This window comes from Dioscorea cayenensis, chromosome 20 (assembly GCF_009730915.1).
Source record: "Dioscorea cayenensis subsp. rotundata cultivar TDr96_F1 chromosome 20, TDr96_F1_v2_PseudoChromosome.rev07_lg8_w22 25.fasta, whole genome shotgun sequence".
Classification (NCBI taxonomy): Eukaryota; Viridiplantae; Streptophyta; class Magnoliopsida; order Dioscoreales; family Dioscoreaceae; genus Dioscorea; species Dioscorea cayenensis.
In genome coordinates, this window is record NC_052490.1 from 31,435,541 (window position 1) to 31,459,687 (window position 24,147).

The window sequence follows — 24,147 nt, forward strand, 5'->3', positions numbered from 1 at the left end:
CAACCACCTTTTTTTCTGATAAATGGAATTTCAATCCATAGCTGTTCATCCACATTTTCTTAGAATAAAAAAAATAAAACAAAATATAATATAATTTTTCATCAACCTTCAAACAGTAACTTTCCCAAGTTCTTTCTCACTGTGGCCTGGTTATCAGTGATTTCATTCATCCAGTCAATTAGAACATTGATGTTGAACCAAACTCAGTTGAATAGTTCTTGAACCGAGCTCAATCAAAGTCAGTTACATAGTTCGAAAAATACAACAGGACATATATACATAGATCATATAATTCATTATTCAGTTTACATAGGAACATAAATTTCATCCTACAGGTATAAATATCCAAGAGACAGCTATTTTTTTTTTACCACCTTCTTTCCGTGTTCAATTTTTGGTGTCCTTTTAATCCTCTTGTCCACCAAAACTTAAAACCATCAAAATTAAAAATCCCTTAAATTATAGTTAGTTGAAACTACTTCTAGTTTTATCAATTACATTTCAATTTCTCAATATTTCAAACCACAAAGTACATCAACACCATGAAATATTTGGTTGGTTGGGGCCTTTCGTGCATAAGTACTGTTTCCTCAACCAAACAATCTGGGATAAATCCTGTTTTCATTTTTATAAAAAAAATATTATTTTAGATAAAAATATTTAATATTAATTTTAAAAATGATTAATAATGTTAAAATATTTAGTTCTTATTAATATCCATCAAGTTAAATTTTGATTGGTTTAAATAAAATTTTCCTCCGACCCAAAACTTAAAATGAAAAAAATAAAAATACTTTATACCCATGTCCTTATTCCCCAAACAAACACCCCCAATCTAAAATAACAAGTCACGCAAAACATACTTACTAGCTCAGAAAAATATGATCACAACTTAGATACCAAAAATAATTCAAACTCACAATTCCTTAGTTCGGTCTCTACATATATAGAATTATTCAAACTAATTTGAAACCTCAATACTCTAATCTTAAAAATTCTAGTTAGCGTCTAAAACTAAACGTTTAAAATAGCATTAGATTCAAAGAGCATCCATCAATAATTTCATTCACTATTACCATCCTTACTCTTTCCTGAAGCCTCAATATCACACCCTCAGCACTGTATCACAAACTCTTCTTTCTAAATTAATTATATCTGATGCAAATCTTAGCTCTTGCTCAATAAATTAACTTATCATGTAAACTAATATGCTCGCCAGTAAAACTCCTAAACATAAAACAGAAATAGTTCTTTGTAACATGATTTACCAACTTTGCTTTCCTCTTAACATTCTCTACCAAATTCACACAGGCATGAGCATGAGCTTACCACCCCATTCTTTCTTGTAGATAGCTACCAAAATGCTTCTACTCCATAAGTTAAACACAATCCATTTGCATATAACTGAATACTTATGGAAGAAACATTGCAGCTGATACATACTTTTTTTCCGCTCAGCTCTTCTAGCATGTTAACGAACTCAATTTGCAGGTATGACATTTCTGAGATAAAAATGCAGATATTCACTAACATTCAGGCATTTTAACACAAAATAAATAAATAAATAAATAAATAGAGCGGTATCCAGAGAGACTGGAGCCACAAATCACATAAAATTAAAGCTATATTTAGCCAACAATTCCAAAATCCACAATTCAACTTTTACTTTCATTATTGTGTATAACTATCGCCATGGCAAAATCTAAATGACTTCATACTGTCAAACCTATCACATAAAAAGCCAATTTTCTTGTGTTGAACTTGCAATGTTTAACTTTTAAGGTTGAAGCTTCAACCTAAATGACTAAATCCAACAACCAGATGGCAACTATGGGTCACACCATCTTCCATCAATGAAAACTGACACCAACCACCAGTTATAATATTTCCTTCTTCCTTACAAGTACCTCATGGTTGGCTTTGGTTCCAATTTCATCTTCATAATGTGATAGATCCACATATATGGTTGCATCTCTCTAGATCATCCACTTATCTTGTCATAAATATAAAATTCCACAACCACCCAGAAATTCATTCAATTATCATTCAGGAATGAGCTTGGTTTTTAAACAGGAAATCTCAATCATTGCTAAAATTCTCAGCCAATAAAAAATTGAGAGATAATTTAAAATGCAGGTTCAAAAAGTAGAAAATTAACCAGTCATCAATACTAGAAGCCTTCTTCAACAAAGAAGCTTACATGCATCAATCCATGCAGGGCAAAGTCATGTTTTTGATGCACAAATTGGATGTTTGGAAACTCAGCTTCCTTTAAAGGTCAAAATTTAACCATTTTCCTGCACAACTTAACATCCTCTAATATTTTGCTCTGAGAATCTGAAGTTTATCTCTAACAATCAAATCATAACATCTATGATCATTTTTTCACTTGTATGATGAAAAATAACAATATTGATGAGACATGCTCCATGATCAAACTAACACGCCCTGTATATGGAGAACAAGAATTTTAAAAGTATAACTAGCTCAGATCACGAGGTTGACAATATCCAGTGAAGGATTCAAGCTGCCTCCAATGTACACTTATATGATGACATTTGTTGTGCACATAATTAAATGTGGTTCATCCATGTTATCTTTATTTAAAAAAAAAAAGCTGACCTGGATACATAATAGGGTTTTGGTTTTACTTATCTCCTTCGCATTTCACCATCCATTTGCTTAATTTATTTAATTTTGATCTTCCTTCTCAATTTTCAAGTTTTTTTCAATTACCTTCATTTTTCATATCTTTCTAAATTCTACAATTTTTTTAATCTTTTCTTATCTTTATAAATTTTACTTATCTTTAAAAATATTTTTCATATTGATTTTTAAGAATATTTATGATTCAAAAAATTCTATTTTACTTTAGCTAAATGATTTAAATAACTTGCCCAGAGTAACAATTTGTTTTACCACAATGTATCATGTGTTTGTATATTTCATGGTTCTGCCCAAGTTTGCATTGAACTAGTGTCCAATAACTGGATACTTGACACCAATACCAGTGTCCTAGTAATCTTGTCAACACTCCATAAACAATATAAATGAAGCTCATTACAACCTATGTCGGATAGGGATCCAAGATATTCTACCATCTAATTCCACAAAAAGCTAGGTTCAATATTGAATCAATCAGCTTCTAGCCCTTTTGCACAAATTTCACGGTTCAATAAAAAATTACGTGATCTACTCTAAATTCCATTCCTGGTGTTTGCTGCCAAATTCACCACAAATTTACTCCAGTCCGTAATATACAAATGAACTGCCACACTTAGTTATCAGATATCTTCCCCTCCATATCTGAGAAACCATTGAATTTCTTCAATGTTCATCAATTTTAAAGGTAATCCATGGTCTTGCAACAAACAAAACCTAAAATTTTCACTATGGCTAAATACATTTTTTTTGGATTTACCTTCCACCATCAGGTAAGCATCTGCCACAAAAATTCTCTAGGAAAAATTTCAGTTGAATCTAATGAGTTCAATCTGAGCAAAAATCTGAGCAGCTTATTTTCAATGAGATCAATCTGTGCTATATGACCTGAAACCCGCCGATTTAGATATCACTAAAAAATTGACACAGATAAATTTAAATTGTACTGGGGATATTATCACGTAATTTACCATATTTCTGGAAAACTCCAGCAAATGAGATGATACTGAAAAGGTTATAAATCATAATCAAATAATAGATATTAAATGCTTGACTCAATATACACAGTTTTTCAGGTTCACATTAGTACCTTGAAATTATAGACTGGCTCAAAGCTAAAGCTATTTAGTCATCTTCCAACCATATATGAGCATTCATCATCTAATAACTGACAAGAGAATACTCATTGCCATGTCAATTGTCTTTTTTCCCTAAAGAATTATAAGTACAAGTACACAACTCCATCATAATTTATACAAAGTTAACCGCTCAGCTCCTCAAACAAACTTTTCCATAAAATCAATTAAACTTTTAATTTGCCTTCTATTCTATCTGAAAGGGGCACATAGCAGTTCACAAATAACTTTGCAGGATTATCTTTGTCATAAACCTATGTTAAAAAACGCAGGCCACTGTAATTTACTAATTTCATCATCAAGTCATATTTCACCTAAAAGCTTCGGCGCCGCACTCTGAAAACAAGGCCTATCTAAGGCAACCATGAAGAACATTTAAGAACAGTTCAAACATAAGGAGAAAGGCACACTGCTTATCACTTGCATTCACCAAAGTCACCAAAAGCAATTGTAAGCACTTGACAGACAAACAGCACACAAAATTAGGAACCAGAAACAAAAACATAAATCTATTTCGTCTGAAATATATATATAAAGCAACAAGCCAAGCATTTAACAGAGCCAACATCTCAATAAAGTCAACCATACGATTCACAGCATGAAATCAAACAAGGTTCAACTCCTCGAAACCAGTGATCCGCTTACCATCCAGAGATTCCGCAAACCATCGCAAGCCAATCCTCGCCATTATTAATTATCGAGATCCTTAACTGGAATTTTCACAGGAATTTCCTGTAGGGCCTTCCGGCATCCTCGTCTTGCATATGCTGGAATCAAAACCAGATAATAGAACAGATCGATTAGGGATTTCACATCAAGAGGTCAACATCAAGGGGAAAACGAGGAAAGCCTTACGAATTCACGGACGATGCCCTTGTAGATGAGGATGGGAACGGCGATGCCGAACAAGCCGACGATAGCGAGGTTCCGGCGTGTCCAGCGGAAGTTAAACTCGAGGTTCTCCCGGCCGGCGTTCCATTCCTCGATGAACTTGTTCTTATTCACCTCCATTCCGCCCCCCATCGCTGCAGCTTCCTCTCTCTCTCTCGATCTCTCGATGCTGGGTTTCGAGGCGAACTGATAGCTTGATGGCCTTTGGAGATCTCGTCACCGCCCGGTTCGATTAACTTTACCTGTTGGCGCTTTTATTTCATAAATAAATAATTATTTATTTATTTTTCAATATTATCATTTAAGGTAAATGGACATTTTATTTATTATTAATTTAAATAAAATGCCCTTTTATAATATCTCTTTGAAATTCTTTGGTTGGTTCTTTATTTTAAAATCTTGGTGTTATTGCAAATAATAAATTGTAAGATGTGTTAATGTTAAGATTTGGAGGGGAGGGAAAAAAATAGATGGGAAAAAAAAGTTTAGAAAAAGGTGTTTTCTATTAATTAGAAAAATGAAGATAAATAAATGAAGAAGGGAAAAAATTATACTGCAAAGTATCAATTGTTAAAATAAAAACATATTTTTCAAAATTATGTCGGTTGATAATTTAGAAAATATTTTACTTCCTTCTAATAAATTTTTATAAGTATGAATATTATATTGATTGATATGTGTAATTGTTAAAAACGTTTAACCTAATAGTACATTGGTCGGTTTTTTCGTTGGTAAAGCCATAACTTTCTAAAAAAGACTTATCTTTGTACATGTTTACGACAGTGACTAGATATATATAATTATTTTAAAAACAATTTTTAAAATTTTTAAAAAATATATATAAAAACTACTAAATAATTATTTTTAGTTTTTGTCGCCTTCAAATTATGGTCCAACTCTCATCTTTTAAGGTTAATTGTCTTTTATTTTATGCACATCAAAACATAGTTGTAGATTGTAATTTTTTTTAATTCATATTTTTAATATTAGAATAGAATTACTGTGTAGGTATTTATATACAAAATTTTTTCTTGGACAAAAACATTGGACTTGACTAATCTCGTAGTCAAAGAGCTTGCACATAAATGAGCACATCCAACAAATCCACCACTCATCTATATGGGGCTAGCTCAACCGTCACATACCTTTATTTTATGTGGGCAAAGCACTTCGAAAAGTAAAACATGAATGCAAAACTTATTCAAGATCTTTGCTTATATCGAGTACCTTTATTTACAGTATTATTATTTTTATTTATTAAGCTATATCATTATTATATGTAAAAAAAATTATAAATCTGAAGAAATACCATCATAATTCTATATTTTGAATTTTTTGTTTTACCATGAAACATCATTGCCATATGGTTTATCCCCTTTAATTAAAAAAAAAAAAAATCCAAAGCGGTAAGCTCACCTTATAAAAACCACACCCCGGGCCAATTAGAAGCACACAAACTCTTTGTTCGCTCTAGGGTTTTAGAGCGCGGGTTGGTGATCTTGAGGAGTGCTCTAATGGCGCCTAGGGTTTCAGCGAAAGGGAAGGGGAAACAGGGGAAGGGCGGCGGTGGGGATCGATCGGCTTGCCGCTGCGTCAAGGAGTGGACTACTTGGGCCATGAAGAAGGCCAAGGTCATCACCCACTACGGCTTCATCCCTCTTATCATCGTCATAGGTATGAACACCGAGCCCAAGCCCCAACTCTCGCAGCTCCTTTCTCCTGTCTGATGGTGGATCGGATCATTGGAGATCTGGCGCTGGTCTTTCGCGTATGCGTCGACTTTACTCTGTTTTTTAGATCTCGATTTAGAACTTTGTCGACGTGTTATTTGTTATTCTTCATATAACAGTTGTGACAGAAAAGAAAGTTTGGATTTTGATTTATGAGTAGTTGAGTTGCTTGTTCGCTTTCAATGTTTTGGTTTCTTTAGTGCTTTGGATGAGATTTAGACTCAGTTAATAAAGCATGGATCATGGTTTTTTTTTTCTTTTCTGGTTGATTATGCTGTGAAATTTATCGTTTTGCTGAACTTGTGGTGGGTTTATGTCCTCTTTGAATTCTTGTGATTTTGATTGTGCTGATGTTCATGTTTCTTCACTTTGTTTTTTTAAGAAATATGTGCAAGCCATTGACCGAACTCTCGACCTCTTAGTGGGGAGAGATATAAAGAACCAACTCTCTTATTGCAGGGTGGTTCTTCATATTGTTCTTGATCAAGTTTGAGTTTTTCATTTCTTTTCTTAATTTACGATGTCGTAATAGAATGCCTTAATAAATGAATTTCACATAAGAAACTGTCGTCTGTATTGCTTTCAAAGTGTGATATTGTTTTGCCATTACAGTGGAAGTTGTGGTTTCCTTGAAGTGCACTTGGGTAAATTCTTGTGAAATTTAGGGTTTTACGGAGCTTGTCTTGGCTTTTTTCCCCTTGAATTTTTGTAATTCTTATGGTGTAGAAGTTAATTTCCCTTGATATTGTTCTTAATCAATTGTGAATTTTGACTGCCTGCACCTCTGTGTGTTAATTTTATTTTTTCTTTATTCATTAGAAACCCTAAATAACATGGCTTAAATTTCATATAAGAATCCTCTGCTACTGCATCCTTGTTTAGTTTGGAAGTGCACTTTTCTGTAGCCATTTACAACAGGAAACTGTGGTTCCCTGGAGTGTACATGGCTTAATTCTGGACGGTGGACTTTAAACTGAACTTGAATATTGAGGATAGCATATAGGAGGGCAATGTCTTATTTCATTTGCATTGGCTAGGTTGTTTGTTTAAATTTTATCAGGTATGGCAATGTGTATAAGCTTATTACTTCACAAGTTTAATCATCTTACTGATTGCTACTTTTGTTGCTTGTTTTGAGCATATTGCTCAATTCTAGTTTATGTTAGATCATGATTATAAAGCCTTTGTAAGTTTTAACTGTTTATCAGGATAGCATCACCTGTAAAAGTATCCTTCATAGCTAGTTTTTTCCATTTTGCTTATTTATAATTAATGATGGTAAGTTGAAGATTCTCCGCCCAATGATGCTTACAAACTTCAACACTTTTGATGTAAATTGTGTGGAAATTTTGTCACGTATACATGGTTCTTTTTCTCCATTCATGTGGGAGATGACATACTTCTACTGGCAAGTTCATGGTATTCCGCTTTCCATCTATACTACCAAATTGCTGCTATACTTGGTTCTGGCTGTGATTCTTAATCAGAATCATAGAGGCAATTTTCGGAACATTGATTTCCGGAACGTTATTGTGTAGAGTGTGTTGTTTTCTTTTCTTTGTCAATGTCACAAGTAGTATTGCTAAGCTAAGATGGTTGTGTGTTTTTATCCGGGAGCTCTTGTGAGCTGTTGTGTTGAAGTTCCTTTCATATCAACCCATCTCCTTTATCTTCATTTTATGGAAAAAAAATTGTGTTATACATACTTGATCAGGACTTTTGTTTCAAGCAATTATCTTCCTATAGTGTGCAGTAGATGTTTTTTAGTAGATTGTGATTGTTTACATTGGCGTCCAAGTGTTGTGGTTTTTTTTTCTTTTGCTGCCACCACGTGTTCCTTAGGGTTTTTAGAGAGAACAATATAAAATTAAGCACCGGGACATGATTGGCTAGATTCAGTTACATTTCGAGATTTTTAAGATTTTTTTATGCCTGATTAAAAAAATTACTGATCTTAGAATTGAACTAGGGCACAGTTATAGCAAGAATCTGGTTTCCATTTTGGTATATAAAAACTTCCAATAGGTTAATTCTCTGGATTTTTCTTTGTTTTGTTTTATTTTATAAAAATAATCACTCTATTTTTTTAGTCGATTATCAAACTTTCAGCAACATCTGCATTATGAGACTAACTTATAGCTTAACTTGTACACTTTTTTTTTTTTTAAAAATTCTTTTACATACCTTAAAATCTGTAACCTTACATGAGGGATTACGTCACTAAACATTTTAAATGAGGGCCAACCAATCAATGTGATAAATGAATGGTATGCCAAAAAAATCCCTAATAAAAAATTTACATGATCAGGTTGCCCTGTGAAACTAAGAATTCCTTGTCTTGCCATTCTTTCATCCTTCTGAAATCATATGCTTGATAGACCTTGGATGATGACAATTCTTGTTTATCAGACATGCCTTATGATTTTATGTGCCTGGAAAAGCTCCACTGGAACTGGACAGTATTATGAAGGCACAGACAACTGAAAGAGAGAAAACAGAGACCCAGGTGTTCTCTGCATACAACTCCATGGCATCAGTGAAGGAAAAATGCGCTCGGCTTTCAGCCCAGTTGCGGATTCTGTCAGCCTCTGCAGCATACAATGCTCTACCCTAGAGATCGAAAAAGTTCAATGATTTTCCGAAATGTATTGAGTCATTAGCAGAATTATTTTTGATGTGCAAATCTAAGAGAAAAACTTATATACCTGATCATCAAACCATCTGCCTCTGCGGAGCCATGCTGTGACCAAAGCTAGTAATATCCGCGGAGGTGTTAGGTAATTTATTGCTTTTCCACTTCCCTTAACAACTCGCATCCTTGGTACTAATGTTCTTGCTACTGTTTCTGGTAGTTCACAGATTATGTTGAACATTTGCTTGTTTCTTAGAGTTGAACCACTGAATCATTGAAATTGGAAGGTAAGGCAACTAGTTTAAATTGCTTGCAGCACTAAGACTTTTATCTTCTTCATCCCTGGAGAAGTTTGCAAAGAAAGCTACAATTAATCTTATTATTATTACCTTAGAAGTAAATCTGTGAGGACCATCCCTGGAGATGCTGTGTGTATCCCTGCCTTGGACCGCTTGTTCTCTTTCTGAAGCGAAGCGTGAAGTTGCCTAAGGCCGCACTTTGTTGATCCATAACTACAAAGAAGGGACAAGATCAAACTAATGATCACCTGATATGCAGAAAGGTCTGAACTTCAGCTTGTTTTAATGCACTAACATCATATTTCTGATAAAACTGATGACTAAAATTCAACATCATAATTTTTGGCTTTACTCACATGGAAATAGTAGGTAAGAAAGAAAAGTTTAAAGAACTAAAAGAGAACTTACACAGCTGTAAGTGGCGTGCTAGACCCCCCTGAACCAGCCCCATCCATGTTGAATATGTGGCCTCCCTTGTCCTGAGATTTCATGACACGCAGAGCTTCCTTTGTGCAGATTAAAGAGCCAATCAAGTTTGTTGACACAATCTAGTCAGAGAGAAATAAAAGTTTAGAACAAAAATGGTTGCAATACAGTCCACGCTCATAAAAAGGTTAGGTGTAAATGTTTTCTTTGCACACTTCAGGGAGGGAGCTGAAGACCCTTCAGAGTAATCATAAGTTGAGCTAATTTTAGTCAAAATGATACCTTTCAGACAATATAATGAAGCAGAATGTTAATTTAGAATGTCAATGACATGCTTAGAGATAAATCAACCAGCCTTGTCTGGATGAACATACCTGAGTAATATCATCATCTGTAAATTGTATTAATGGCCTGAAACCTTTGTTGGTCCCAGCATTATTTATCTGTCAGTTTAGATAAAGAATCCTCAGAAAAGGAATCCAGATGAAAATCAGTGCAACATGCTGTCCACAGCAACAAAAGGTGAAAAGTGTGTGCATTGGATGCCAAATTAGTTTTTCTAGTGCTCATCTTTAACAAGATGAGCAGCAAGTCATCAGATGTTGATCAAAATTTTTGCACGTGATAAACTAATATTTACATTTTTAAAGCAATATCACTTACCCAGATGTCTATGGAACCAAGTTCATTAACTGCAAAGTCGGCCAACTTCCTGACACTATCAGGTTTGCAAACATCACACGCCATACCAACTACCTTAGCACGAGAGAATTTTCCTTTGCCTTTGTCTCCAGCCATAGATATACCCTCTTTTAGGTTTTCATTGAGTTCTTCCACAGTTGTGCAGACTGACTCAGGACTGCCTTGAGAATATACAACCGGAAATGTTAGACATAAGAGGAAAGTACTCATATGAAAGGGGAAGACAAGAGAGTTAAAAAGATTTTTAACATTCTTCTAGCAATCCAAAAAGATTGCTAAGATGCTAATACAACCTGCGAGAAGCAACGACAACCCGGTCACCAGAGAGAAGAAACTCCCGAGCAAGTGCTTTTCCTAAGCCTCTTGTGCTGTAAAACAACACAGCACTGATCAAGTTGGCTTCTAAGGTAACATATGAAAAAAAAATGGAAATCATGGAAGAATTGTCATTTGTCACTAGAAGTCTGAAATAGAATGAGAAACTTTGGCTTAGATTCCACAGGAGAAAATAAAAATAAAAACTGAAGTTTTGCATTAAATGATGTTGAGGTTGCATGGGAGAGAAGGAATTGCTTATGAGCAACAATAATTAAAATTAACCTGGTCAAGTTCATAATGATGAGACTTAAAATGAAAACACAAAAATACATGGCCTGAAATTGCTTGTGGAATGAAATGAATAAGCATGCATGTTTGCATATGTCATATGTAGTCTTCTACACAGAATGAAATTGGTAAATTGTCCCTCAAATCTTTGCATGTCATAATGTAAGTGTTGATAAAAAACACGCGGTTATGAAACTGTCACATGCTGCAATCTATATGTGATCAATGCGTGCATCGACAAGATGCTTGCGCATTCCAACAATCAGAAAACATCACAAAGTGCATGTGGCAGTTTCTCTTAAATATGTAGCGGAGGCTAACTAGATCACCTTCCAGTAATAACAACATTGCGAGGACCTGCATTACAATGTTCTTCTAGAACCGTATTTGCGCCTATCATAGTTCCAATGATGATTCCACCAAGCCAACTATACCAAATCAGAGTATTCATCTGATTGTCACCGCCTATGAAATAGTAAACAAAAGTCTCAAAATTCAAATTTCAGTCAAGTAAATTCAGAATGAAGTACAAAGACATTAGCACACAAAAGACCTGATAACTGAAATCCAACTGCAAGTATAACACCAGTGCTCATCATGGTTAACAAATATCTTCCCAACTGTGTCACAACCTGTCTCAACATCAAATAAAAGTTACAATTAAACAGAGGGAAAAGAGTATATTCATACCAAGACAAGCAAATAATAAACAACAGTTCTTCTAATACTAGAAGAATATTCAAGCATACACCTAGATAAAAGACAAAGTATCACTTAGCTAGCTACTCCAAATGATATTGGTTCCACTAACCATAAGAAACAATAACAATCCTAAATCAAATACCATGAAGAAAGATGTGAGAGTTGGTACTACAAGCCATTGGAAACTAGCATACCACTAAAAATTTCAAAATTCACATGAAAATTAATGGCTAGTTCAGAGTAATAACTAGAAATTAGTAAAAAGCTTCACCTTTATGGCTTTATCTACACACAAAACATCATCATCGTCTATCCTAGAAGTAAAAAAAGCTCTGCAAATCAATGCCTCACCGAAAAGAAAATCTCTTCAGCCTTCTCTACGGCGGCCTTCCTATACTCTCCACCACCAGACTGAGAAGGCAACCCAGAAACCTTGAGAATCAGGGATTTCAAAGAATAAAGAGGTCCCTTTCGCTTCAATGGCGCTCGTCCAGTCTTCTCCTCCTCAGATCTAAACGATCTACACCTCATCGGAGCCAGAAAATGCCGATGCTTCCACCATCGATAGGAAGAGACTCCATCACGTCTGCTCGGATTCCGGCCAGAATAAGCAAAGGGGCTCGAGTTCCGGTTGGGTATGGAGGAGAAATCTATGGAGCTAGGGTGGTAGAAAGATTGCACTGAGATCTGGAGCTTCGCGATTGCCGCCATGGCGATGGCGGAGCTCTGGTGAGACGTGGGAGCGAGAGCGAGAGAGAGAGAGAGAGAGAGAGAGATAATAATATCAGACCATTTTCTTTCCCATTTTTTTGGGAGTATTTAAATATGAAAAAAAACGAGGGGGAAAACGAAAAAATGAGAATAAAAATATCTCGCAAGCAACGTGATATCCACACGTTTCAATAACCTGATCCCCACCATCGTATGGATGCCACGTGTCCATCTGCCACGTTGGATGAGTCACGTCGCTTTTCCGTCCACGTTACGGTTTCCTATCTTTTTGTCTGTACGGAATTTCTTCTCGGAATTAATATTTTATTGAGTTATGTGTGTGTATACTGTATACCCTTAAGAAAAAACCTTAAATTTTAAAAAAATATCTCAATATATTTCTTGTGGGGTATGAAAAATCTTATATTTGTTTTTTTATTTAATTTATTATTAAATGATAATGAATATATGGACTCTTTGTGGTAATTAAAGAATTTCAATTTCTTGTGGATGTGTAAATTTTGAAGTTTTTAAAGATAATTGGAAGATATAATTTTGAAGTATTTAAATAGCCGGTAAGAAAATATTTTTTTTTTGGAATAATTTCTGCAAAAACGTGGATAAAAATATATTATTATTATTATTATTTCAGTTTTATTGTTATTTATTTTTAAAAGTTTATAGTTAGAATTATATTGGTTTAGTTTAAATTTAACCTAGATGTCAATAAAAATGTTTATTTATTTATTTTCACTAGTACTTCCGGTTTTATTTGTTTTTCTCCCCTTTCTTCTCTAGTTTTCTAAAGTTTTTTCATGTACCCATGGGATATGGGTGTTAATAATTTTAATAGTTGTAAGATATATTTATATTTTTGTATGTACTAGTTGAATTGTGAACTTTGAGAATCGTGCTTCTTCTATTCAAATAACTCTAATCTAGCTCGGGAAAATAAAATTGAAATATAATTGTGTATTAATGGTGCCGTATAATACATATATATATATATATATATAATAGGAGTTGCACATTGATCCTTTAGAGCCAGTACCTTGGATACCACAGGATCCTGAATTGCACTGGCTGTAAAGATCGCCAGAGGTCTCTACGACACTCACAAAGTCAAACAATCAAGACAACCAACCAATTAAACAATTCAATCAACCCATAATAAATCACAAACAGCACACACCAATTTATACGTGGAAAACCCCTTCGATGTGAAGGATAAAAACCACGTGACCGTTCAAGGAGTCCACCCTTTACTTCTCTTATTGATAAATTGAGGGCAAAAGAACCCCAAATAAGTCAACAAAGGATTCACAACCCACCAACAATTTTCAAGAACAATGAGAGATCAAGATAAAGCAAAAAAGTGTAGAAATCACCCTAAGCTGGCATGCATTAAAAGCTGCGTTTCGACCAAACCAGAGCACCTGAGGGACGATCCGACCGTTCAAAATGAAGCCCTTCTTGTCAGGGAACAAGCTGGCCAAATTTGAGCAAAAATCGGACCACGGGAGCACCTCCGATCGTAGAGTTGATCAAAACTGCACACACAAAAACCGGGAATAACAAACCCCTCTTAAGCTCTCTCTTTTCTTCTTTGATTGCCAGTCGCCTTTTTCATGTTGTACAGCCAAAACCAAAGAATAAAAATCACCAAAAGAAGATTCTCTTGGAAACCCTAATATCAATGCCAAATGGACCCAAGAAATAAGACATAACAAGTCCAACATAAAGGCCCAACATAAACAACAAAAGCAATATGAAATATTGCAAATATGGGCTGGACCCATAACACTGGCTTCATACGAATACATAGTCTCTGTGTGTGTATGATAACAAATCAAGTATATTTTGAAAATGAACTTCAAATTATTCTTAAATATTCTTTCTCTTAAATTAGCTCCTCTAATTTTGTAAGAGGGTAAATATTTGAAATCATTGTAAATCAGGATCAGAATATATATATATATATATATATTTAAGATTATTCTACCAGTGAATAAAATAGGACCTCTGTATAATTGATTGATCAATGAAAAATACAAACCTCTTTCAATATATATGAATAGTTTGAATCAATTAAGGTGTTTGTATCAACCATTGGATAGTCTAATTTTATGACATAATAGTGTTAAAAAAAAAGAGCAAATGTTTGAATTCTTCCCTCGACAGTAATGTTCCTATATTGTTCATGTAATGTACACTCGGGGTCTAGTACTGTTTAGCAGTGCTATTTATGAGTCTAGATTTGTGTCCTCTGTGGAAAAAATAGTGATTTCACTCCTCCAAAATTATAAGACGGAGATTTTTCTAGGAGATTCGTCTAATGCACATCCGCATCTATTTATCTATTTAACAATCCATTAAATGAGGACGCTTATAACCTATTAATAATAATAATAAAAAAAAATCTGCACGTTAGTAAAATCTTACAAAAATAGGAGTAGCCTAATCCAACTGCTCCCATAGATGTCCTTCATCTTCTGAGGTTATCCGGGGACGTTGTATTAGCTTATATGAATGGATGCTAATGCAAGTGTTTGCGAGTCATTATATATATATATATATAATAGGTGATAAGAAGGCTTTTAAAGCTTGGGCCATAAACAGGCCCAGGTTTAATTCTGAAGGCTTAGTACTAATCTTCTTATTTTGATTTTTATTCTATCTCATAAAAAATATATATTATATGATATTTTAAACAATCAAGTTTAAGGGTTTTAATCTCTCCAAACTTAATGGTTGAGACTTTGTGGTTTTGTTTACATTAATGTAAAAAACAGATAAAGATTTACATTTATATGATGAAGTTGTATATTAACGATAGTTTTTTTTATAAAAAAATAAATCACTTATATTAAATGAAAAATACAAGGATTATAAAGAGGGAATATAATACAGAGAAAAATAAAAATAAAAATACAACTATCATCATATGGAAAAACACACACACAATATCAAAAACCATAAAAATAATGTCTCCCACTATCCTGCATAGATAGATGAGAGGCGGTTATCTCCTGAATTGAAACAAACTCTACTTTTAAAGTAAGAATAACTAGCTATCATGATGATCGACTCTCCATGATCGCTAACATCATTCATACAGAACCCAAAATATCGAAGCTTCTCTTCACCGTGCAAATTGCATCCTCAATTTTTTTTTTTCATAAACCATAAACACCTAAAAACTAAATATTTGAAAAATTTTTATTATGTCTTTAACCGAAAGATTAAAAAATTAAATATATTTTCATTTCATTCTAATCAAATTTACCAATAACAACATTAAAAAATAAATGTTCCAAATCTCCCTTGACAAACTCACAATCTCTAGAACAAGATAAACTCATATACTAATTTATTGCATAATGCATGATAATAATATCATTATTTTCAAGCCAAATTAAGCTGTCTGCAAATACTTTCATTTTTAACATTTAGTCTAGAATTATTATAATTTTTTTTATAAAAAAAAAACTATTAGTCAAGGAAAGACAGGTATAAAAAATATATTAATTATGATAATTTACAGGCTTTTTATAGATAAATCCTTTTATCTGCAATTTTAGAGCACAATTTTATTTTTCTTACATGTAATTCAAGGATTATTTTTTTCTTCAGATAATAATACAATTCAAACAATAAACAGATGTATGTGTCCATACCAGCAACAACCCCAAAACAGTTAGCGCCGGGTCTAAGCAAACTAACCATTCTATTGAGGCCGTTTCCCTCCGTTTCCCAACTGGGAATCGAAAGGGGAAGTTTCCCAGGTGGGAAACGCTGATCGTCCTTCAGGACACCTTATTCTCCAAACCAACATCGGAATCGAGAAGAAGATGCGAGCGAGAGAGAAGTCCAGTCGACGATCCACGGCGAGAAAAGCAGTCCAAGAGTGGAACCAGAGCACCTTCATCACCCTTCTCTCTTCTCTTCAATCCAATCCCTCGATCGCTTCCTCATCGATCCCCCCCTTCTCTCCCCCCTGATCCGATTGCCGCTGGCTTTGATCGGATTGGAGGGATGAGCTCTGGCCGGCCGACTCTGCGGGATTTGGGGGAGGAGGCCAAGAAGCGGGTTGTTCTGCTCCTCATATGCGTTTTTGGTCTCTCCTATCTTATGTCCTGTATGCAATCCCACTCTCAATTCTCTTTGCTTGTTTTTGTAGCATACTTGCAATTCGGTTCATATGTTTGATTGCAGTGGATGGTGAAGATTTTGTAGGGTTTTGGTTTCTGGATTTTCATTGGCAATGTAGATGGATGTTGAAATGAGGGCTACTGTCAACTTGAATTTGTTGGTTTTAAACTACTTGAGCGTTATTAAATGTGTGAAAAAAATATCATTTTTTTATGATTCATGGCATTTCACAACATGATTTCTATTTTATTTTTGAACATGTGACTTGCTTCATATTAATTAACATGGAGACAGCCATTTTTTTGGCACATTTGGTTCAATATGAGATGGTTTTTCTAGAGTATGAATTTCTATATGGTTTTATTGCTGCTTAACTGATAACATAGTGTTTTTTTTTTTTTTTTGGTTCAATATGAGATGGTTTTTCTAGAGTATCTGAGTATGAATTTCTATATGGTTTTATTGCTGTTCAACTGATAATATAGTGGTTATACTGTCACCTATTTTCCAGTAACAAGTTCCTCAGTTTGGGTTAACCTTCCTGCCGCTGCTGCCATAATATTATTCTTTCGTTACATCTCTCTGGATTTTGATCTTCGAAGAAGGAGCTCAGTCAGCGATAAACAACCACTGGATAATCAATCTTCACGAAAGAAATCTATAGACCTCTCCAAGTTACCCTTGGAAAGACCGAATTGGAGAGCAAAGGTGAATTCTCCTGCTGTTGAGGCAGCACTTGAGCAATTGACAAGGCATTTAGTTTCTGAGTGGGTGACAGATCTGTGGTACTGTCGTATAACTCCTGACAAGGATGCTCCAGAAGAACTGGTCCAAATCATCAATGGGGTACTCGGAGAGATATCAAGTCGTGCTAGAGATGTAAATCTCATTTATCTTCTCACAAGGTCAGAGTTCTGGAAAAATTTTTTAGACTCATCTCAGATTTTCTTTAACCATCTTTAGCTTATTTCTTGATTATTATTATTATTATTATTATTCTTTTATAAGCCACATCCATTTTTAAATCCAAACTCGAGCCTATTTCTCTTTATTGTTGTTTTTTGAAAGCGATTTAGAATTCTTGAACCCAAACTTTAACTTTATTTTCCTGTGAAAATATCTGCCACTGCAGGGATATTATCAACTTGTTTTGCAACCATTTGGAGCTGTATCGCTCAAGTCAGGCCAAGATTGAAAAACCAGAATTGAAGAAGCTATCCATTGATTACAGAGACATACAAATGCGGCTAATTTTGGCAGATGATGGGAAGTTGCATCCAGCTTTATTTTCTGCTGAGGCTGAGCACAAGGTAGGATCTAGTACCTGCCTGTTGAGTGTAATATCTGCTGTAACTGATAAACTCCTCTCAATTGTTTTTGGACGACATACGAGTCATATTTGTGTCATTAGTCAATAGTCATTAATTCTTCATTGACAGTGATGATCCTCGTGTGATTTCTATTCCTTTTTGAGCCTTCTGCAGTGCTTTGTGAATTGTCACCTAGAAACAGAATAACAGATAAACAACAAGCATTTGTCTTGCAACTTATTTTGGAGCTTTCTTATTGGATGAATTAGCATCTCTTTAGGTGATCTGTGCACCACTCTTTACATTCAGAGTAAACCACCGCAGGACTGGGATTCACAACTGCATTGGCTAGAGATTGTTCTTACCCCATTATATAAAACTAATGCAAACTATATAATATTTGGCATTTATCATTGTTATGAATGCATAACTTTTTCTTTATTTTTTAGTGTCTTTATGTGCTCTATTTGATCGCCCATGCACTGCTACCTTGGTTTTCCAGAATGTTATTGAACATAAACTGAAACTTCAAATCATGTTATCCTTACCTGCCCTCCTTTTTTTTTTATTGTGAGCGCACACATAAGCCTATACAAGAAAAAAAGGCATGCAATACTTTACTTTTCTAGATCTATTTAAAGTTTGGCCCGCATTACATCTTACCCAAGAAATTTTACAACTCCAGTGGCCTAGCACTGAGATGATTTATTTGCCTAAAATGCCCCAGGTTTTGCAGCAATTGATGGAAGGACTTATTTCCTTAACCTTTAAGCCTGAAGATCTGCAATGCTCTTTCTTCAGATATACAGTCAGAGAGCTTCTTGCCTGTGCTGTAATTCGGCCAGTTCTGAACCTAGCTTGCCCAAGGTAGTTGGCCTTTCCATTTCAGTTACTTTCATTATTTTTCTGTTGCTCTTATTCACTTTTAGCCTTGTCTCTCAATTTTTACACCAGAGTAATTAATGAAAAGATTGAGGCATTGGTTCTATCTGTTACTGCTAAGAAGGCGGATAAAGGAGCCAAACCTTCAGCAGAAGAGGTGCATGCAGTTAAACCAAATGGATCTTCAAAGGCAGTACCTGCTCAATTTTCTGGATTTCAAGATCGTTCGACTATTGGTGTTGAGCTTGTGCAATTTAAGCAGGAGAACTTGAGATTTGCCTCTGATGAAAGGGTTTCAAATAACATATCAACTGGTGCTAATTATACTGGTAATGTTGCTAGCAGTGAGTAGTTCCATTAATTTAAATTTGGTCTTATTGATGGTCACTCGTCATATTTGACTAACCTTTTGTGCACAAATTCTCTAGATCAGAAAGGAAAGAATGCGGCAGCACGTAAGTCTGGTGGCGAATGGGCACAGGCATTGGATATGATTTCACAGAGAAAGACTCAAGCTCTTGCACCAGAGCATTTGGAAAATATTTGGACAAAAGGGAGAAATTACATAAAGAAGGAAACTATAAATCAGGCAGCTAAAGCCAAGCAGAATACAGTTTTAGGAATTTCTGATGCTTCACATTATCCTACAGTTACATCTAATTACCTGATACAAGACAAAACCGCCAAAGTCCATGTACCAAGCCAAAGCTGTTATTCCTTCCAAGCTAAAGGTTCATATTTGGAAGAACACTTGCATGTTCATCCCAATGGCAGTGGTTCATTTACGTCTGAGGTTTCATTTCATGAAGAAACAGACAACTTCAATCAGGAGGAGTTTGAAGTCAATAGTGACAGCTCTTATGCAACCGATGACGATGAGAGCAACATTGTGACTGGCCTGGGTTCTCCTGGAACAAAAGTTTGGGATAGTAAAAATAAGAAAAATGCTTCTGTTTCCCGCATACGGCACCCTCTTGAAACTCCAGAGATCCATTTATCAAAAAAGAGTGTTAAGAATCATGTTCGCCACCCAAGAACCTCAAGAACTTTATCAGGGAGGAGAAGATCTAGGTTAAGCAATCAGAAGTTGCCTATGTGGCAGGAGGTTGAAAGAATTTCCTTCTTGTCTGGAGATGGCCAAGATATACTCAATTCATCCAGTAAAGATGTGAAAGCTGAGGACCTAATTGATCATTATCATATGGAATCTTGGAGTAGAATTGGTAGTGACCGAGCTGCTGCTTCTTCTTCATCTATACCATCCATTTCAACATCTGAATTTTGTGACTCATCTCTGGCATCTTCTGAAACTTCTGTATTGGCAGATTCATTTCTAAAATTGAGATGCGAGGTAGTTCATGATAAACTCAATAAGTTTAACCTTGTCTAGCTATCTTATTATTCCATATAGTATCATTTGGTTAATGTGGTAAGTGGAAATGCAATCTAATTTTCTTTGACAGGTATTAGGGGCCAATATTGTGAAGAGTGGTTCGGGAACCTTTGCTGTATACTCAATTGCTGTGACTGATGCAAATAATAATTGCTGGTCCATCAAAAGAAGGTGTGTAATTAGGCAGAAAGTGATCTCTACTCTTCCTCAATAATTTTTTGGTTATGACAGGTCAAGTTTCGTCCTGTTTTGTTGAAATTAATTTTCTCTCTGATGGATAGTAAGCCAAAATTGTTTTAGGTTTCGCCATTTTGAGGAGCTACATCGTCGCCTTAAAGAATTTTCTGAATATAATCTTTCTTTGCCCCCAAAACATTTCCTTTCATCAGGACTTGAGGTGCCTCTCATTCAAGAAAGATGTAAACTGCTGGACCAATATTTGAAGGTGATATTTTCTTACTCAAGTACTATGCTTAACTTGAAATTAAGAAATGATAAAAAAACTGAGAAAAGAAGATATGGAGTAGGTTTTGGTTACTCATTGCACTGGATTTGCATCCTTGAATCGTTTCTCAAATTAACTTTGTCCTTTAGCCTTTCATTTGTACTCATCTGCTGTATTGTTCTACATATCCTTAATCTGCTGTATGGAAATAAGTTTCTGTTATTATCCTTCACTGGTAACTAGATAGCCAAGTGGCTCCTTATGTTTTTAAGATGATGAGAGTGAACATTCTTTGCTTTGCAATGTTAAAATTTGTCTAGCATCCTGAATCAAACATGTGTCTGTTATTAGTTCAGCCACATGGAATAAGCTCATGAATTGCGCCTGCCTATTATGCATTTTCCTCTTGTGGTCTTTGTCTTACAAGGGCATGTGCCTTTTCCTTTTTCATTTCTCAGAAACTTCTTCAGCTTCCGACTATTTCTGGATCCATAGAGGTCTGGGATTTCCTTAGCGTTGATTCACAGGTTAGTGTTTTGTCTTGTTTAATTGCTACTACTACTATTATTATTATTTTGTTCATCTGTTTTTATTTCTAGTGGAAGAAAACTGTTATGATGCTTCTGTACTTTGCAGACTTATATGTTTTCTGATTCTCTCTCAATCATCCAAACATTATCAGGTGAAATTGTATTTAATTTTTAATAAGTTTTGTGATCTATCTGTACTTCAAACATCTGCTAAGTTCCTTTTACCAGATTTCGTGACTTGTTGTTACCTTGTATTTTTTATTGTAGTGCACCTGGAAGATAAGATGCATGAAAAGACTTCAAAAGATCACAATTCAAAGAATGATTTAAATGGCCAAATATTTTCCACAGTAGAAACATTGACTTCTGGCAGTGAAGATTATAAGGGCCAAAAGAACCAGGGCTACTTTGAATCGGATAATTTGAGATTGAGAAAAAAAACCTTGGACCAGACTATGGTAATGCATATTAGGAAGGAAGGAAAAGATGCAAATCAGGATTATTCTGGGAGTGACTCGGAGAATAGGTTTGAGAATTTTGCATCATCCACCCAAAAATCTGTCAAGAATTCAACAGATACAGTAAGCAGAGCTGATGATCTACCGTATGCGTCTCAGATTGTTGAAGTTTCCGAGGAATCAATCATTCCAACTGAAGTAAGTTATATGTCAGCAGAATGAGTGTTATTGCCTCAAGACTTCATAAGATGCATGATTAGTGTTATACATTGAACTTCACTGTACTAATCATAATATGCCTGACTGATATTTTTTTATACATTCCTGCATCTCTATTTAAACTTTGGCTCCAACTTATTTGGATGAAAGAAATATTATTAAGCTGTTGTCCATGCACATACTGAAGTGCCACTCTTTCACATGCAGTGGGTGCCACCGAATCTTAGTGTTCCGATATTGGATTTGGTAGATGTAATTTTTCAGCTACAGGATGGTGGTTGGATTAGGTATGCACTAATTTATTGTCTCTTGATCATTCCTAATTTAAGCAAAATAATTTATTATAAATCTGTTTTTAACCTTTAGGCGCCAAGCATTTTGGGTAGCCAAACAATTGCTACAATTGGGGATGGGAGATGCTTTTGATGACTGGTTAATTCAGAAAATCCAGCTCCTGCGAAGAGGATCAGTAATTGCTTCTGCAATCAAGCGGCTTGAACAAGTAAGCCTGAAAAGGATGATCATTTTGTTGTGACCAGGGTTGTTGTGTGGAACATATTTTGTCAGCGACCAATGCTTGAATCAAAATTATCACAGTTCAATCTTAGGACATTTTGCCTGAAAAACTTTGATTGCTTCTATATGTTGGACTTTTTATCATGTGCAAACTGATTTATGTATTTCCAAGAATGTTCTTTTTGTTGCTTATCAATCAAACTTTATTGAATGGTGACTAAGCTTGTTCTGGTCTAAAACTGTCAGCAGTCTCCAATTTGTCTATGTTAGGATAATTTTTATCTATTGCTTGTAACATACTGCATTTTTGTCATCAATTTCTGGAATAGATCCTCTGGCCGGACGGAATATTTTTAACTAAACATCCTAATCGCAAGCCAAGGCCTCCAGTTCCTTCACCAAAGTCAGGAAGCGATCAGAGGGAAACAAAGAACTTGTTGACTGAAGAACAACAGTTAGAGGCTGCTCGCCGTGCCAAATTTGTCCATGAGCTAATAATTGGTGAGCCCTATGTTTCTGCTGTTTTCTTTTGCTTGTAATTGCATTCCGATATGCCATCAGGTACATTTTTCCTTTAAACATGAAAATTCATTCATGTGAGAATAGTTTGCAATGCTTAATTAGAATGCTGCGATTATAAGAACAAAACCAGAACTTGATAATCTCTTCCAAATGCGGGTGTTTACCATCTATGCCAGTGTTTCCTGTTCAATTTACCTGTGTACTATCTTTACATATTGCATGAGGAAAAACAAACTGAATTCTAGGCAATTTACAGACATGAACATTCCTATCATAATTGTTGATTTCTTTGTGCAATTTTCATTTTGCTTTCCACCTTTGTAACACTGTCAATTGTACTCTTACAGATAAGGCTCCAGCAGCTCTTGTAAGTCTTGTTGGTCGAAAAGAGTATGAAAGATGCGCCCAGGATATTTACTTCTTTCTTCAGGTGATTCTCTCACCTAGAACTTGCCTTGATATGTATAAAATAGTTTGGACGAATCACTTGTTATCATTAAAATGACTCGTGTGCAACATGCAACATTACATCTGTTGAATTCAAATCCCTTGGATTTTTTAATGGAGAACAATGCCCTGTTTTATGGCCTGATCTAGTTTTTCTTTAATGCAGTCCTCTGTTTGTATGAAGCAACTAGCATTCGAACTGCTGGAGCTACTCCTCCTAGCTACATTCCCTGAGTTAGATGATGTTATTAGGCGCTTTCACGAAGAAAAGGAGCAGTTCGGAGGAGTTGAAGAAAATAGATGACGTTTTCGTTCAATCTATGTCACAGCAACGGTTACCTTCTTATTGTGAGGTTATAAGTTTGCTTGCTATCCTTGATTGAGTTGGAATCCTTACACCAGAAGATAATACATGCATATGTAGCAAGAGTTGTCGGCTTTTATGTGGATCAGAGAAGAATTTAACAAGCTCTGCCTTTTTCCTGCATTGCTGTTATGATGGGTACTCACCCATGGGTTGTATATCTTTTTCCTCAGTTTTGGGTAGGGGAATGCCTGCGTTCAGTATAAAGATCAGGGTGCCATTTGTATAGTCGATTGATTTTTTTTTTTTTTGGTCTGGGCTTGTTATTTGTAACAAAAAAAGAAAAAAAAAAACACAGGTTTACGAAAGGCAATTGATTGAGATAAATAACACTAGTGTCCGGAGATTTTGGCTACTATTATTTTTCGCCAATGCAACGGCATTGGCTATTTAAATTTTACGTCTAAAGTATA

General features: G+C 35.0%; 4 protein-coding genes across 4 annotated transcripts; 2 read left to right on the forward strand and 2 right to left on the reverse strand.

The window, feature by feature from the left end:
* Positions 1-4,217: 4,217 nt before the first annotated feature.
* Positions 4,218-4,907, reverse strand: LOC120251713. Its single transcript, XM_039260349.1, has 2 exons — positions 4,653-4,907; positions 4,218-4,564 (listed from the first exon to the last, which is right to left on the reverse strand). Exons 1-2 carry the CDS (start codon positions 4,818-4,820, stop codon positions 4,517-4,519), a joined length of 216 nt encoding a protein of 71 aa, XP_039116283.1. The 5' UTR covers positions 4,821-4,907; the 3' UTR covers positions 4,218-4,516.
* Positions 4,908-6,144: 1,237 nt separating this feature from the next.
* Positions 6,145-6,675, forward strand: LOC120251736 (mitochondrial import receptor subunit TOM7-1-like). The gene has a single exon (XM_039260374.1). The coding sequence runs from the start codon at positions 6,203-6,205 to the stop codon at positions 6,413-6,415; it is 213 nt and encodes a 70-aa protein (XP_039116308.1). The 5' UTR covers positions 6,145-6,202; the 3' UTR covers positions 6,416-6,675.
* A 1,876-nt stretch (positions 6,676-8,551) lies between these two features.
* Positions 8,552-12,563, reverse strand: LOC120251688 (probable chlorophyll(ide) b reductase NYC1, chloroplastic). Its single transcript, XM_039260304.1, has 10 exons — positions 12,137-12,563; positions 11,637-11,715; positions 11,413-11,548; positions 10,771-10,845; positions 10,439-10,634; positions 10,150-10,218; positions 9,758-9,897; positions 9,440-9,562; positions 9,124-9,316; positions 8,552-9,028 (listed from the first exon to the last, which is right to left on the reverse strand). The coding sequence occupies exons 1-10, from the start codon at positions 12,494-12,496 to the stop codon at positions 8,843-8,845; spliced, it is 1,557 nt and encodes a 518-aa protein (XP_039116238.1). The 5' UTR covers positions 12,497-12,563; the 3' UTR covers positions 8,552-8,842.
* Positions 12,564-16,333: 3,770 nt separating this feature from the next.
* On the forward strand, positions 16,334-24,089 carry LOC120251574. Its single transcript, XM_039260144.1, has 16 exons — positions 16,334-16,634; positions 17,160-17,553; positions 17,781-17,958; positions 18,686-18,825; positions 18,913-19,169; positions 19,269-20,191; positions 20,304-20,404; positions 20,534-20,678; positions 21,137-21,205; positions 21,315-21,360; positions 21,476-21,864; positions 22,093-22,172; positions 22,252-22,387; positions 22,731-22,902; positions 23,271-23,353; positions 23,537-24,089. The coding sequence occupies exons 1-16, from the start codon at positions 16,532-16,534 to the stop codon at positions 23,672-23,674; spliced, it is 3,354 nt and encodes a 1,117-aa protein (XP_039116078.1). The 5' UTR covers positions 16,334-16,531; the 3' UTR covers positions 23,675-24,089.
* Positions 24,090-24,147: the final 58 nt, after the last annotated feature.

Coding starts and splice junctions, on each gene's coding strand:
- LOC120251713 (XM_039260349.1), bottom strand. CDS start 4,820: ATGGGGGGCGGAATGGAGGTGAATAAGAACAAGTTCATCGAGGAATGG. Junction 4,565..4,652: donor AGGGCATCGTCCGTGAATTC/GTAAGGCTTTCC, acceptor TTTTGATTCCAG/CATATGCAAGACGAGGATGC.
- LOC120251736 (XM_039260374.1), top strand. CDS start 6,203: ATGGCGCCTAGGGTTTCAGCGAAAGGGAAGGGGAAACAGGGGAAGGGC.
- LOC120251688 (XM_039260304.1), bottom strand. CDS start 12,496: ATGGCGGCAATCGCGAAGCTCCAGATCTCAGTGCAATCTTTCTACCAC. Junction 11,716..12,136: donor CTGAAGAGATTTTCTTTTCG/GTGAGGCATTGA, acceptor ATGTTGAGACAG/GTTGTGACACAGTTGGGAAG. Junction 10,219..10,438: donor TTGGTTCCATAGACATCTGG/GTAAGTGATATT, acceptor CTAAACTGACAG/ATAAATAATGCTGGGACCAA.
- LOC120251574 (XM_039260144.1), top strand. CDS start 16,532: ATGAGCTCTGGCCGGCCGACTCTGCGGGATTTGGGGGAGGAGGCCAAG. Junction 17,959..18,685: donor CTGCTGAGGCTGAGCACAAG/GTAGGATCTAGT, acceptor AAAATGCCCCAG/GTTTTGCAGCAATTGATGGA. Junction 21,361..21,475: donor AATCATCCAAACATTATCAG/GTGAAATTGTAT, acceptor TTTTTATTGTAG/TGCACCTGGAAGATAAGATG.